The sequence below is a fragment of the Notothenia rossii genome (assembly GCF_949606895.1).
Source record: "Notothenia rossii genome assembly, chromosome: 2".
NCBI lineage: Eukaryota > Metazoa > Chordata > Actinopteri > Perciformes > Nototheniidae > Notothenia > Notothenia rossii.
In genome coordinates, this window is record NC_136904.1 from 34,349,746 (window position 1) to 34,366,641 (window position 16,896).

The following is a 16,896-nucleotide window of genomic DNA, read 5'->3' on the forward strand; positions in this document are numbered from 1 at the left end:
TATTTACAATTTTCCTCCCAGCATGACAAATCGGCTTGGCCAAAGCTAAATATGGAAAATCCCAGATATTTAATTGAATATTAATCATCCGTAGGCAAGAGTCTTTCCATTCTTCAACTTTATCTACCATTAGGAACCTGACCTCCTGTGAATTTGGATGGATTTTGAAACACTCTTACAATATAGTGAAGAGACAAATGGATAGAGCCCTTTAACATCTTTAAAAAATCTACTCATCCTCGTCCCCCCCTCGTCCCCAGGTCCCCACGCTGCTCCCTAGCTGGTTCTCCGCTCTGAGCAGAGGAAGCTTGTCAGGACAGAGGGGTACGACTCTGATGGGCCGCTCCTTAGTGTCAGCGGCTGGCCCTCAGGCGGAGGCGTCCAGATTGACAGGCGTGTCCTGGTCCCCCCCCTCCCCCTCCCTGCAGGACGTGCCCACGCTGTCCGAGCCCCAGGACCCAATCAGTTTGGAGAAGGCGTCTATCAATCACAGCAATCAGGTGGAGGGGGCGGGCTGCAGCGGCGGGATCGACATCAAGACGGAAATGCTGGAGGATGACTGAAACGGTCAGCGGACATTTTAATTGGTCGAATGGAGAAGGATCAGAGGTGTGTTAATATGCAAGCAGATTTTATAGGAATGTAATATGTGGAAAAAAATAAAAGACCAAAAGTCGTGTAAACTCCAACCCTGAGATACCTCCCAACCCTACCTCCAACCACCAACCTGCTCTGCTACACTCTTATAGGCATTACTAGTATATTATAATAAAAACAAAAAATAACTAACTACTTTTATTTTGCTCCCCAGCTATGGAAGACAGAACATGCCTAAATAAGTCAAATCAAACAGAGAAAGTGAAATAGATTAGGAATGATTTAATTATGTCTCAAATAGTAAATGCACAGTGTGTATTGTTTTTCACGTTATTTCTTTGCTGATTTGTTTTAGGCATTTTAAATCTTCCGTAAAGACTGACTAACAGGAAGTGATGCCATTTCGTTGGAAAGGGCATCACTGTATTTGACGCAGTTCAAATCATTTCAGGGTCTTGCACTGTGATCACAACACAACTGAACAGCCTCAAAAGATAAAACACATGTTATTTGAACTGATGTTGCGCTTTTCATCCCAGTTAATTATGTTTCTTTGATATGGTTCGCTGTTGGCTCCTTCCAATGAGTGAATCAGCAGAATAAGCTCAGTACTGTGGAGCTCACAGCAGGTAGGGGATATTTCGGTGGGTTTAAGATGATTTTTGGTAACACTTTATATTAAGGTACACAAATTAACCATCAACTAGTTGTTAATTAGCATGCATATTAGCAGTATATTGGCTCTTTAGTAGTCATTATAAAACACTTAATGCCTTATTCTATATGACCATATTCTACAAGTAATAAGCCATTAGTTGAGAGTTTTTCCTCAATAACCCTCTAATTAGTGCTTATTTATTGCAAGTAAGGAAGTTATTGTGCATGAGTTTTGGTCTTAATATGCTCTGCTCAATATGGGCCTAATAAGGCAGTAGTAGCACAAGAATAGTAATTCTCCCATAATAACACTTAACAAATATGATCTCTTCTTATGTAACAAGACATGAAACTATAAGTGTTAATTGCGTCTAAATAACTCAAAATTAGGTATTTCTATCTCAGAATATGTTCCCTATTTTAAAGTGAAGTCTTGTTCATAACCAATAAGCTAGTAATTTGACTCTAATTGACCTGAACAGATTCCCTATTCTAAAGTTGCCTCCTCTTCACACTTTGTAAATACATTATAGCACACAACTAATGAAATGAACCTCAACAGTACATGAACAAAGTAGGCACACAATGACATATCTGTTTTATTAATGAACCTCTAAAGAGAGATTCAGACACATGTACCAAAACATGTCAAGTTTCTCTAAGGCTGAGAACACATATGCAGCCTGTACTTTTTAATAAAAACAGATTTTTAACAGAGTTTATGTATTTGTGATCATACTGTGTGACCTGCTTGTATGTACTTACACACTAGGTGTACTGTTCTCTCTATGTGTTGTACTGTCTCAGTGTGAACATAGATTAAACAGCCAGCCAAACTCTTTTGAGAGCCAGGGAATGGGCAGCCATGCTCCTTTATTGACTTATTTACAGTCCACTGACATTTCAAACAGAGTTAAACTATACAAAAAGAAGTTACAAGGCACTTAATGATCTCATACATGCAAGTGTTACATACACAGATTAACACATAGGACCGCTACGTTTAAACAAGGTCAATAGAGCTAATGCTAGCTGTGCAATAAGCATGTATACAGGCTAGTATGGCTAATGCTAGCGTGTATGCTAACACATTTTCTCATTGTGTTTAAACCGTTTAAACATCTCCAAATGACATCACATAAACACAATACATGTTACTAATCCTTACAGTGTAAGTGTAAGGCTTAAAGGTTGCATAGGGAAAATTAGTAGCAGTCTACTCATTGATATCTACTGCCATGCTATATTCAGTTCACTTTCTCCTACTTCCTGTACCCGGTTTCCTGTCCAACCTTCAGTACAAATTTTACAAAAATATAAATGTGCAAATATGAAACATACAGGTCAATATCACCTTGCTGTATTGCTAGCTGAACTGTCAATTCCCCAAAACATATTCTTAGATTTAAATATCTAATTTTGAGTTATTATTGACACAATTAACACTTATAGTTTTATTATGGGAGAATTACTATTCTTGTGCTACTACTTTCCTATTAGGCCCATATTGAGCAGAGCATATTAAGACCAAAACTCATGTAACAACTTCCTTCCTTGCAATAAATAAGCACTAATTACAGGGTTATTGAGGGAAAACTCTCAACTAATGGCTTATTACTTGTAGAATATGGTCATGTAGAATAAGGCATTAATAAGTGTTTTATAATGACTAATGAAGAGCCAATATACTGCTAATTAACAACTAGTTGATGATTAATTTGTGTACCTTAATATAAAGTGTTACCTGATTTTGAAAACAGAAAAAAGAAGAAAGAAACTAAATGACTCACTCCTCATTTTGCACCCTGGTATAATAAGCTTAATATAAGGAAGTAAAGAAAGGACAACCCAAATTAAATTACATTTGAGGGGTTAGATTTCCCGCTTCGAAATTCTCAGTAGGTATTTCAATTTCTCAAAATGTAAAGACAACTGAAGAGGCTTTTTGTTGTTATAGTGGGTTAGCCACTACTTAGCTTTAATGCGTTAATGTTTTAATTATAATTATACAACTTGAGACATTTATGAAATTGACTAACTTAACTTGAATTTCGACCCTTGATTTTATGAGTTTTTAAAAGGTTTAGAAATTCAAGTTTTTATTTTTTTTAATTTTATTTTTTTCAATTAGGGATGTATTCCAATACCCATACAGATCTACTGTTCCGTAAACAAGTATTATATCGCAGTGCAAAGTATGTCACATGCGGGACGCCGTAAAATACCAGGATGTGCGTTCTGCGTCCGATTCTGAGATCAGATTTTGCAATTAGAATTTGATCTTATTAGTCCTGACTTTCTTAAGGCCTCTCTTTGCTTCTACATTAATAACAAATCATTTTAAAAAAACTTCCTCAACATATAAATGTTGATGGTAGCTAAAACTGTGTTTAGTGTGAAACTATAAACCCAGATGGCTGATCACTGTGAGACGATCTCTACCAGATCAGTCCGTTGGGAGGTATTACTACAGATTCAAGTGAATACATACATAAAGTACACATGTATGGACGTGCACACTCTCATAAGTATATATATATATATATATATACACAGTATATCATATGAACTGGGGCATATATATATATATATTTATCCTGATCCATTTCTATTTACAGTATAATGACATATTAGCTTCAGTCAGTCTTTCATGTCGGTGAGAGGTGAGTGAAGCATTAGCCAAAGTATTACGTTTGAATTGTGTGTGTTTTCTGAGTGTGTGTGATGGATGAAGCTGTGTATTACAGATAGTGTGCTTATCAAAGATGCATCAGATGTGTCAAATTATTGCAAGGAAAATGCATTTCCTTTTTAATTTGTGAAGGTATATCTGTATTTAGCTGGATATGCCATGTGTTTTAAACACATACTGTCATGTTTTGATTTGTATTTTCATTTGAAATGACACTTTATTGGATCAATATCATGGTGCTGAGAGTGATCAGTATGAATTAATGACTGACGAGAGAGTACGAGGAGAAATTAAAGCTTATCGTTGACATTTTAGAGAGGGATTCTCTTGAATCAAATAAAGAAATAAGTGTTTTTTTTTTTTAAATAGTCTAGTATAATCAAGAATTATTTATCACAGTACAGCCATTGTAGAATTCTTCGTCTGCATTTTTTCTTCGTCTGCATCCATACACAGAATTATAAAAAGTCAGGTTCTGCTTGATATCACTTTTGATGTCGCATACCAATACTAATCTGATACCGCCTTTTTTTATTCTTAAGAAAATACGCTTTTTAGTAATACATTAGTATAAATGCACTTTGCTTAACCTCAGCATCTAGAAAACACAATTTTCACACTGAAACAAATATTATATTCTATAGGATAAATACAAAGTGCAACAACATAACTCAGTTATCCAATACTTCTTTTAAATTAAACTTTTAGCAGCATTTTGAGTGGTCAGCACCATTCAAACATTCAGCACGAAATTCAAAATACAACTAAATATGGAATTATAATTCCAATTTAAAATACCCACATATCTGATCCATAATTTAAATTCAAAGAGATCATTTCAAAACTTCCAACTAAAGTATGCACTATATCTTTTATATATTTACTTTTTAAATAGTGTTGTTGAAATATTATCCTATTGGTCAAAACTATAATATTGACTTTAAATCCAATATTGACTTTCCTTTTAGCCCTGTTTTGGCTTTCACCAACCCAAGGAAGCTGGCTTTTTAGCTGCTCAACACTCCACTACATTCACCAGCTAGCTGCTAACAGTTAGCCTGCTGCTAGCTGCTAACAGTTAGCCTGCTGCTAGCTGCTAACAGTTAGCCTGCTGCTAGCTGCTAACAGTTAGCCTGCTGCTAGCTGCTAACAGTTAGCCTGCTGCTAGTTGCTAACAGTTAGCCTGCTGTCAATTCTATCAGACTATGGCAGTGACACGGGCCTCTTATTGTTTGTGTAAGTGTAGTGAGCTTATACCTTACTCTGTATTGTGACATATTAACATTCCTCACCCGTAAAGTAAATAATACTTGCATTTAGCAGGTCAGTTGTTAGGTGATCTAGAATATTTCCTGTAAGTCAACACATTACATGTACCGTATGTTTTTAAGTTGAAGTGCCTTAATGATTTGGTGCATGATACAGACTTCCACAATGGCTGTACATCCTTCACTTTATCAGAGCCAATGCAGTAACAGCAGACCGCTTCCTTTCATCACCTGGTGCTTTTTTAGGCTAAGCTACTAGTTGAGAGTTAAAAACTCGACACAAATACCTCACGTTACCCCGCTCAGCTATAAGCTAACTCCTCCCCCCCCAAGGTTCCTCCACAGCTGCTCCAATGTGAACGTGTAGACTGTAGAGCTGGTTTTCAGAGGAGACTAACTGTGACCCGGCTGAAGAAAGGGAAAGTCCTTCTTGAACTCGAGCCAATAAATATAAAGATTGAAAACAGGGAAAACCCACTCCAGAAAAAAAAAGTATAATTCATAAACTTCAAAATATAGATATAGAAATTGTCCTCTCATCCTGGTAGACTTCTCTTTATCTGATGAGTTCAGATTAAGAGATTACAATTGTTTGGTGGAATGTGTGTTTATTGTACGGCAGCTCAGCTGTCTTTTGCTTTAAGCGTTTGTAAAACATCTTGTTTTCATTTGTCATGCCAAATTAGAAATTGTTTTTATTGTCTTTGAAATCTGCCAAGCAGAAGCCTTCTGACGTGAATCCGTGGGTTCCTTGTTCCTCCATAACGTGCTGTTATGAGATTATTTCAGGATTTTAAATCATGTCAGGTGCTGCCTTCGTGGTCCTCTCATTAAGTTGTACTTTGCCGTTCTGAAACAGCAAACTGATGTGAAATGGAAGAGTCATTTTAGAGCCAAAACTATGAAAGGAAGAAGAAATGAAAAACAGCAGAGAATTGAAATAAGACCAAAAAAACAACAAAATAAGTAATCCCTTTTTGTTTATCCACGTGTCATTCCTAATATCTGGTCTTTGTGTCTGGACTTCATTTCATTCGGCTTTCAGCTTTTGACCCTAAATTGGCTCTGTACTTTAATTTTTGAAAGTGACTCAATTGTAGTTGATTATATAAAGAAGCAAAAAACTTTGTTCCATCCTTAAAGGGTTTAGAAAGCATATGCTCTTCCAGTTAGATTCAGGCTGCTAATGCACTTTGTTTCTTACAGTACTGTTGTATGTTTTTAGAGCCTTCAGTTGCCTTGCTGTACGGTTTTCTTTTGAAAGGACAAGCTGACTGATATTTCAGATCCGACCCCCGGGATTGACTTGGTGGAAACCATTCAACATATAATGTAGATGTTCCAGTCTTAATGTTGTTTAATCAGCTCATGACTGTCAATATAACTTGATTAAAATGTAAAAAAAGAAAACCTAAAGAGGGGTTTCCATTTCATTTTGCAATAAACAATTCAATAAGTGTACAGAATGAAACTGTTAGACCTCAGCAGGACGTTTGTTGTGTCACTTTGATTTGTATCCTGGGTTCTTTTCTATTTCAAGATTTAGTGCCTTTTTAGGACGGTAGACTGTTCTGTAATAGCGATGTAGAAAATCTACATATGCCTTTTGTTACTTTTTCATCTGTTGGATAAACCTTATTTGTTATTTTTAAGGTGTGTTTTTATTGATATTCTATTTACAAGGGAATAAAAAGTGATCTGAGTCAAAGCAGTGTCTGTTTTTCTTGTCTGTCTGATGGTGTATAGCAGTTAAAGTCGACTACACAAATAATTTTAGATCTGGTTGAAGTTCATTTTTTTTTGTTTTTGAAAAACAAATGGCAGAACTTGGAATCAAAAAAGTCTTAGTATACCGTAAAATGTAATTAATTCCTATAGTAAAGTAATTCAAGAACAGTATGCCATAATATTTGTCGTTAAAATACCGATTATAGCATGAAAAAAATAATCACGTCATACAAATTCGTAATTATTATTATTTTTTAAATTAAATTATTGTTAATTATAAATAACGTAGTACTGTATGCACAATAACAAATTATTTTAAGAAATATGTAAATATGTATAGGCCTAGTTTAATATGAAAATACATTTAAAAAAAAGTGCTATGAACACTTGGTAGAAATAAAGAACAAATACTCTTTAAATCTTGCTTTTTTTATTTTTTCTTACCAGATTACTGTTCAGATGATAAAAAAAAAAGATTATAAATGTATTATAATACATTTTTATTCTTTGGATTGCAGCATAGAATTACATAAAACAATTAAATTAATCAAAACCCAAACTTGTGCTGAGATTTTTCTTTTTATATAAGTCTTAATATGCGCATATATACATATACACGGAACAACCACTCTGATGGTGCACTCACACAAACACATGAAGGCAAACCCGTGCCACAAGATCAACAGACAAGTGAGAATCATTATTACGGTCATATAATAATACTGTTTTTGACATAAATCCCATTTTTATTATTCTAACTTTACGTTAGCTGAATGTGTGAAAGGTCAAAGGGCTTCCATTATTACACAGCTCCCTTCAATATGGCCGCTGGTATCGAGCACATTTTAATGCAACACTGCATTGATACCAACTGCCTTTAAAATGCACCAAGAGAAGTTCTGAATCTCTTTCCTTTAAAACTGCAGAAAAAACAAACTCGCAACGAGGCCGCATTGCATCACCTATTGCTCGGTTTATTCTAATATTTTAGTATAAGCACAAATTGAACTTGATGCAGCTAAAAAGGCCTCAGGGAAGAAGATGTTGGCAGAATTTGTTGAAGAGGAGGTAGTAAAAAAAGGTGACCACTCACTACCGAGGCAGGAAAATGTATTGTAGTGCCCGGAAAATACAAAACGCCACCTCAGATCATGTGGTGTAAACTCCCTGGTAGAAAGAAGCTTTAGGGCAGTGGTGGTGGTGGTCCTTTTTTATAATTTAATGGTGGTTTATAAAATTCCCTGTGTGGAAGTCCGGGTCTTTTCTCACCAAGGAGGCATCACAATGACCTGTGAGGCAGTCAGTAATACAGGAGTGAAAATCTTGTTCCAAAATCACTTGCAGCATCCCAATTTTTTCACTAAAAAGAAATCCTGTTGAATAATACCAAGGTACACATTTGAGTTGTATAGTACAGCAGTGATGTGTTTAGTTAGGGATTATGGGATTGTTCCTGCTAAAAACAGCAGCCTGGCTCCAGGTTGAAGGCCACATTGAGGCAGGGCTATCCCACAAATGCAACACATATATGGGACCGTTTTGAGACAAATAAAAGCACTTAAGACAAGAAAAACAAAAAAAGCTGTCTGAAGATTGATACAGATCAGTTTGAATATGTTGGACACACAAATTGAAACAGTTCTCATGGTTCTTCTGGTTGATACAGTCACAGGAATAACACTGCTGGCTTTGCTCTGATCTCCACAGCGAGATGGAGAACACGGAGATAAACAACATTAAATCCATTCTGAGCAAAACAGTTATTACTATTTATTATAATGCTACTTTTCTCTTTTTACAGTTCCTTATTGAAATCGCAGGCAGCCCATCAGCTACATGTATCTATGTTAGCCTCATCTGATAAAGTCATGTATTAAGGATGCATGATTTGTGTCATGTAAAACAATAGATCCCAATTTCATTTAGGGCTGTACCAAATTATACACACATTATATATAATATAAAATATAAAAATAAATAAATACATTTTGCCAATTTTTATTTACTGAGTTGTCGGCTAAAATGTGTATTTTTTATTTATTCAAACGACTTCCTTTAATGAATAGTACTTGTCACCGTGTGCCTTCCTTTGTGAATGGAAAGCAAGTGAGCACATTTTTCATCCATTATGGTGAAAATGAGATATTTTGGAAAAATAAACAAAAAATATGAGTTTATACTAATAATATTTGTTTATCCCAATCTTTATCTACAGAAACACTAGCTTTGAACCAAATGTATAGACGTGCAAAATAAATGTTGATTTATAATTCAATGTCTCTCGTTAAGAATGACGTTTTTAGACATTTGGTACAGCCCTAAATCAATCGACATCCTTTTACTTGAAAGTGAGTTGAGCAGTGATTGACAGATGGAGAATATGAAATGAATAACAAAATAAACATTTTCAGTATAATTTAAAGAAGAAAAAACGTGAGAATCATTAAATAAAATCAGTTTGTATTTTTTCCTATGTTTAGAAGCAATCCAGAAATGAACTCTTTCGATTCCCGTTCTGGAGACTTTGTGCAAAATGAACGATATGAAATAAGTCATGGACACGTGGTTTCTGAGGCACGATAACACACAGGGACGCCCAGAAGCCTGAAGTGATCTCAAACCCCTAAAACAGAGCCAGGCCAGGACGGGAAAGACGGCAGGAACTTTCACTTTAGTAAGTAAAGTGGTAGCTGCTGGTCATTTCCCATCTTGGCAAGAACTCGCTAACACAACCGAGTCAAAGCCGGGTCCAACACACACACACACACACACACACACACACACACACACACACACACACACACACACACACACACACACACACACACACACACACACACACACACACACACACACACACACACACACACACACACACACACACACACACACACACACACACACACACACACACACACACACACACACACACACACACACACACACACACACACACACACACACACACACACACACACACACTTTGAACCACAATATTTAAAAACAAACAGGATTCCAACCTTTCCAACCAATCACATACGAGACAGCCACCCAGAGTAACCGACCGACCAATCAGAAGGTCCCGTGCTATAAGGCCAGATAATAAATACATTATAATTAGACTATGGTGATTTATTTTGTCTCATACTTCCATATTATATTTCTGTCTTTCTCACCCAGAGAATATTCCATCTTTTACCTCCACATCTTCTTCAAGGCTTCCATGACAAAGTGCCTCGTTTTTAGGAACTTTACTACTTCATATTCAAAAATATATATATTGGCCATTGAACGACTTTCGCTTTCCAGGTCTGCAATTATGTATTTTTTTAAACTACTGATTTCCAATCTACAGTAAGAGATACAGAGTGTCCATAAATCAGTGGATTAATTTAAAGGAAGATATACAATGCTAATAGCAGCAATTATTCATGGAATCATTTGTGCAATATTAAAAAAAGAAAAGAAAAGGCTTTATCTATTTCATGCGATAAATGCATCTGTACAAGAATTTAAATATAAATAGTAAATTCAGGCGTCTCGAGATAAGAAGACGCATGATAAAAAGGAATGGAAAAACATAATGTATCCGTAAAGATGATAATGTCCGGACACACCATTTACGTGGTTTTCCAGATAATGTATTCAGACGTATCATTGCATCAGACATCTAAATAGACTCCTATAGTATACATAGATTAACTTAATGTCACTATAGTAACAGGATATAATAGCATATTCATGTTTGTCATCATCAGGATATGAACTTTTTAGTGATGGTGATATTATATTTCCATCAACCTACATGCCTATTTCTCACTTGGTGAGAAAGCATCTATCCAACTCAGGACGACTCAAACCGAACACTTTACACAGACCTTACTGCACTTTGTGAAAGGGGTTCTCCTCTATGACATCATCAGGGACCGGAACTTCCTTTTTCTCTCTGCTCGGCTTTAGGGAAATGTAATTGTTACCGTATGTTGCCAGCACTACAGTGTTAATGTCTATATCTTTAGAAAATGTCAGGCATGAAAATAATAAATGTATACCATGGCACTTCCTGTTTTGGTTTCAAAATAAAAGCCCTCGTGAACAAAATCCTTTCATACTTTAATACTTTAATTCTGGCCTGTTTGCAGGACAGTGTTGCACACCATAATGTCATAATAATTAATCAGCTTTTAATGTATTAGATATGTAAAATTAGTGCTTTTTATCCATTTCCTGTCTTGGATTAATAAAAACGCCATTGGTCATTTGAATATATATGAAGGTTAATTATGACAGACTGTTGTCCGGGCGTTAAGGACTACAGAAGACTGTTCTCATGCTGAGTAAACTAACCTGAATGTGTCCCATTAGTGACTGGTGGAGAAGCATTGGTAGAACATGAGTATATTCTGTCTGCATTCTTCATGAATCGATGGTATTCATAAAGCCTGATCCAGTGCTGCACTGCTAATACTCCTCCACAATGAATACACAAAGAATAAGGCCTGTGTAAATGTAAAACGTCCCTCTGGAATGTGAAAACTAATTTGTCTGCCACATCACCTTGCATTTTCCACGGCAGACGTGCCAGGATTATTAACTCAGTCAGAACTGCTTTAACCTTTGAAGCTCCCAGTTGTGTCATAATTCCTAAAAGATCAAAACTAGAATCATTAAAACTGATCAAATGCATAGAAGCAAATCAATTCTCTTCTCAAGCGGTAAATACCCAGCTGAGCTTCTGCGTGTCCTTCTCACTTTCTTTTCCTCGACACATGCACATGCCTATTCCCCCCCCCCGCCCCCCCAACAACACCAGAGTGCTACAACGCCCCTTAGCGTCTAAATGTCAGACACTGAGCACAACCAGCACATTTTCCTTCAAGAACAGACGTCCACTATGCCCCTCATGGAGATATACTCTAATTTCATTTTGCTAGAGGAATCTGTGTAAACTCTTCTACCTCTCTCTAACAGCACCACACACGTTCTGCTAACATACAGATCGACTTTTAAAGCCTCTCGCTACAAACAACTTGCTCCCATAGTGGCTTTGTCCAACAAGGACACACCTTTTCCTGCTTTACACGTAGAATGTTCAACTATGACTACAACAATTATTTGTGCATACAGGGCAACACTGTACAACATGTACAACCACACACACACACACACACACACACACACACACACACACACACACACACACACACACACACACACACACACACACACACACACACACACACACACACACACACACACACACACACACACACACACACACACACACACACACACACACACACACACACACACACACACACACACACACACAAGTCCTTTCCCCTCTGCAGTCCCTGAGATCACCTCACACTTAGCAAAAGGCATTCTCTTTAAAACACAAAGAATTACAATTAAATACACAGAAATGAAACCAATGCAAACCAAGCCATGGTGAAGGCACATTCTGGGAGGATCTATCTTCAAAAGAAAAAGGAGTCCAGGAGGAGGAGGAGGAGACGAGGCTCAAACAATGAGTCTGTAGAGAGTTCAGCGGAGTGGCAGCGGGAGCAGGGGATTCTGGGACATGGAGTCTCAGGATGACTAGGGGAGACATCTTATCTAGGGATGCAAACACTTCGCCACACAGTCTGACTGCCTTAGTGTGAGCTGTATGTCACTTTGACCTATTTGAATTTAAAACATAATTTAAAATCAGATTTGGTCTATTTTGGTTTACTAATCCCAAAACACATTATTTTGAGTGTGTAGGGAGGATAAGAAATGCCAAAAATGGCCATTAAATATTGTCTGTTTTAGAATGTGGTTGTTAGGCTGAATAGTATTTCTATTTTTCTAGTACTTTGACCACTAGAAATAATTTATGATGGAACCAACTGGAAAAGATGACTGCTTTTCAATCTAAAATGCTCTTTTTTTGCACTCAAAAAGTTAAAAAAATATTCTCAAATGTCTTCTTTTTTTTTTATCAAAAAAGGTGATTCCTTCCTAAAATGTGACCCATTTGCATCCCTGTATATTAGCTCAGAGAAATTCTGCAGCACATCCTCCAGGCTGCAGCGCCACATTTCCCCCCCCCCCCCCCCCCGCAGAGCTCCGACACTCCAAATTAGGACAAAGTCTGCACTGAACTCCATTCACTCACTTCAGCTGTCTTCCCATTGACCGCTGTTCGTTGAGAATTATCTTCCCATAAGGTAAATAGTCCTTCCACGGACTTCTATATTCTCTGCATAGTCTTTCGTCCACTTACTTGCACTCGTTCTGAAAGGTCTCACCATTGTCTTTATTCTAGTTCCACCCATTACCTGTGAATGGATGTAGTTTCAATCTAAAGGAGGGTAGGCAGTATGTTACTGTGAGCCTGTTGCATAGCTGGGAGAAGAGGAGGAAGAGGAGGGCTGGGGGGGGTTCATCCCACCCTCCCTGTCTCAACTGCTCCAGGACTTGCGGTTCTCCCCCCGCCGCGCAACAATGGCTTCTCCTCGTAAGACGGGGACGTGGGGGGTGGCGGGGAAGTCTCCCGTGCGCCGGCTGGTCCGGTCGCGGCAGGACAGGCGGTCCGGGCGGACCAACACCCCGTACCCCGGTTTACACAGGAAGTACCGATGACCTCCCACTGACCCGTCATTTTTACCTGTAGGGAAGAAAGAAAGGTCAGCACAGGAAATCATTTAGCATTAAGGTGTAGTCAGGTCCACCAACCAAAGGACAGAGGAGCCAATCAAGTCTCAGCTAGCTTCACCATTAACAGAGAAGTTTTGACTATTACAAAACCACAGATTAGAATTGTATAGTCTTTTTATTTTTCCTTATTATGAAGTTTTTTTAAATGATGTCATCACCCTAGAAATATATATTTGTTCTTATTGAGGTTGTATAAATGTAATTTATGGTGCTGTTTGAATGTGCCGCTAGTACAACTGTAATTATCTTTGTGTTGGACAAACTGTTGGCGAAGGCTAGATGTATTAGAGAAGAATATTTTATAATTGAACAAAACACATTGTGAATTTTACAATACATTTTTCAATAAATAAACACAGAAAGCTGCAAAGCATAAAAAAGTTGATTAAGTCAACATTATTAATTAAGCTTTAATACTCGAGTCATTTTTCATGTATTTGCGTCATTTGGGTAAATGTACCCTTTAATAGTGTACCTACCTACAGGGGTTTCCAGCTCCACCCCCACCCACACTCCATCAGCAAACTGCGTCACTCCCACGTAGCGTACTGTCCCGGCCTTATTGCTTCCTACTGTAACAAACGCTCCCTCTGACAGCCAATCAGGAAGTACGTCATTATTGCTACGCTCTTCATCGTCCACAAAGATTTCCAGCCTCTCAAAGCCTTCCCCCCCTCCTCCTCCTGAGTTGACCAGCTTGTGTTCGGAGACAGAGTTTTCTGAGGAGACGTTGTTGTGATTGGCTGAGCTGTGGGAAGTGGGTGGAGCGACGACAGCCATCTTGGCGCCACACTGAGAAGGAGAGGTTACAACATCGTTCCTGTCAGCACCCTGCGTCTGGGGGTTTGTGGGTAACGTAGTGTCAGCAGCCAGGAGGGAGGAGGACGAGGAGGAGGGCTGGAGGACGTCAGACAGGGTAACCGTAGAAACACTACTGGAGAAGTAGCCGCTCGACGACTGGCTGAGGGGGCTGAGGGGGGTGATGTCATGCGGGTCATGCACAGGAAGAGGAGGGACTTCTGGGAACTCTGCCCGTCGGTCTTTGGTTGCGGGTCGCAGAATAGCAGGCTACAGGAAACCAACGGTTGCCACAGGAACAGGGGGACAGACGAGAGCATGCAAGGCAAAACAACAAAACAATAATCAGTAAAATAATAAACGACTGAAAATGGTGCTACTGATGCTACTTGTGTTATCTCCGTTGATGTTTTTTTTAATAAAATCAGAAAAAAATGGACTGAGTTAAAAGCTCAGGCGGTTGACTCATCAAGGTCACTTGACAAAATCAATCTAAACTGTCTGACCTAATGTATACTATTAGAAACTGGGCGAGCAGAAGAAGACGTGGGTTTTTATGAGGAAATGGCCTAACAAAAAACAGTCATTGGATTAATTCTTTAAGGGTCAAATCTATTGTTTCTGAAGCTTAGCAAACACTATGGACAACATTTAACAATGATCTGAGCCTCGGCTGCCTGACCATCTCCCGTCAGTCCCCAAACAATTATGTTGAGAACAAATAAATAACAGTAGGCACTTTCATTTAAAACGGGGTCTACATTGTGCAGCTGGAATATGACAGGGTTGTACGATTGAAGAAAACTGCAGCGGATATCCACGGACAAAGATCAAATTACAAATGCACTTCAAATGTTAAATAAACAACAAACAACAGAGGGGAAAGCAGACCGGGGCATTATCTCACCGTCTCAGCCTTGAGTCGATTTTCATCCCCTCCTGATGTCACGATGCGAGGGACATGCTGCTGAGTAACAACACACGAGGTCATTGTTAGGGGTTAATTCTGTCTTACTCCTAAGATACTTAACCTTTTCGCCTGTTGACATTTATAACCAACCCTGACTCGTTATCTCCTTTAAAGAATGTGCTGCTGCACTCATTCTCAGTTTTATGACCGGGCAACTCTCGTTCACAAAGCCTAAGAGTCGGAGTGATTCAGTGTCTCCAGATGTTGGGGATATCTCCAGTGTTCCCAGCTGTTGATTAACTCTCTGTAAACTAGTTAAAAGGTCTATCGAGAGAGAGAGGCTGGGCAGAATTGATGTGGCAACGTACCCGTGCAGTCAGAACCTCTGGCTGCTGTGGCTTGTGATGTGAATTCTCCGGCCGATACTTGTAATAAACCACCAGTGTTTGACATCAAAGCTCCAACTCTCCTAGTGTCTCTCTGAGTCCTGACTCTCCATTGCTGCAGAAGTTTCCCTTACAGTCATGACAGGAACACTTGTATGCAACCTGTATTTCATATTGATTTCTCCAGCAAGGCTAAATGAATGGCACCCTGGTTCCACCTCTCAAACAGCTACATAAGTCCTGGGGGAGCTCTACTTCAGCGTCTCTGCTCACCTGCTGGCTGTGTGGCGAGGGTCTCAGATCCTTCTTTTCATCCCGCGCTGGAAACAGAGACTTGAGCAGTTTGGGCATCTGAGGAACCAGCGCCTTAACTGAAAGATAAGAGGCAGCAAGTCCTGAAAGACCTGGGGGAGGGGGGTGAGGAGGTGAGAGAGGAGGAGAGGATAGGAGAAGAAGGAAGCGAGGAGCAGGAGGTAGAGGAGGTGTGAAAGATTAAGACAGAAAGTTGAAAGCGAGTCCAGGAAATGGCAAAAACCCCAACAGTGACAGACTGACAGGAGAAGACATCAGCCGGCCGTAAAACACGCAGACGGTTGATTGAGCCATCGAAACAAGATTACAAACATCCTAATCACTGGACTATGGAACAGAAATTACTAAAAAAGAAAATATATTAATTCTGTTCATTTTCAGAACGGAACTAACCTAAAGCACAGCACAGAAACGTGATTTCTGACACTGACATGAAATGCTGAAATGCTTTGTTAATGAATTTGAGAGAGAAGAATGCGTTAGACAAAGAATGTTACAGCAATGGATGTAAGCAACACTAAAAGGAGCAGGTAGGAACTAGAGACATTACGCATCACTGCCGCTGGTAAACAAAGGGAACAGAGCGGGGACGTAGTTTGTTAGGTAACCAATGACACATTAGGTTGTGTAGGGAATTTTGCTTTTTGTCTGTTTAAATGCAAATATTGAAAACCAGTAAATAATGTATTCTATCATATCAGGCTTTCAATCTAGAGCCCTGGATTCCAAATTGTACCAATTACTTTTTTCAAATGGAAATGTGGCTCAATGTGGTTCCAAGTTTCCTGTTTTACTGCACAGAAATGCATCAAAATCTCTGGTTGCTAACTATTCAAATATCCT

At 38.6% G+C, this 16,896-nt stretch overlaps 2 protein-coding genes across 10 annotated transcripts in view; one reads left to right on the top strand and one right to left on the bottom strand.

The window, feature by feature from the left end:
- Positions 1–6,922, top strand: part of LOC307028760 (homeobox-containing protein 1-like) — a 35,137-nt gene extending 28,215 nt beyond the window's left edge. For all 4 annotated transcript variants that reach the window (XM_079664039.1, XM_079664042.1, XM_079664041.1 and 1 more), the window contains exon 10: positions 261–6,922. In XM_079664039.1, the coding sequence (XP_079520165.1) occupies positions 261–563 (303 nt within the window). In that variant the 3' untranslated portion in view covers positions 564–6,922. The remainder of the gene's footprint in view (positions 1–260) is intronic.
- A 430-nt stretch (positions 6,923–7,352) lies between these two features.
- kif13ba (kinesin family member 13Ba) overlaps positions 7,353–16,896 on the bottom strand; it is a 43,905-nt gene continuing 34,361 nt past the window's right edge. For 2 of the 6 annotated variants that reach the window (XM_079666441.1, XM_079666443.1), the window contains 4 exons: positions 16,015–16,145; positions 15,353–15,409; positions 14,127–14,715; positions 7,353–13,597 (listed from right to left, as the gene is read on the bottom strand). In XM_079666441.1, the coding sequence (XP_079522567.1) occupies positions 13,392–13,597; positions 14,127–14,715; positions 15,353–15,409; positions 16,015–16,145 (983 nt within the window). In that variant the 3' untranslated portion in view covers positions 7,353–13,391. Of the gene's footprint in view, positions 13,598–14,126; positions 14,716–15,352; positions 15,413–16,014; positions 16,146–16,896 lie in introns of all 6 variants that reach the window. The other 4 variants (XM_079666440.1, XM_079666442.1, XM_079666445.1 and 1 more) reach the window with 3 other exon arrangements.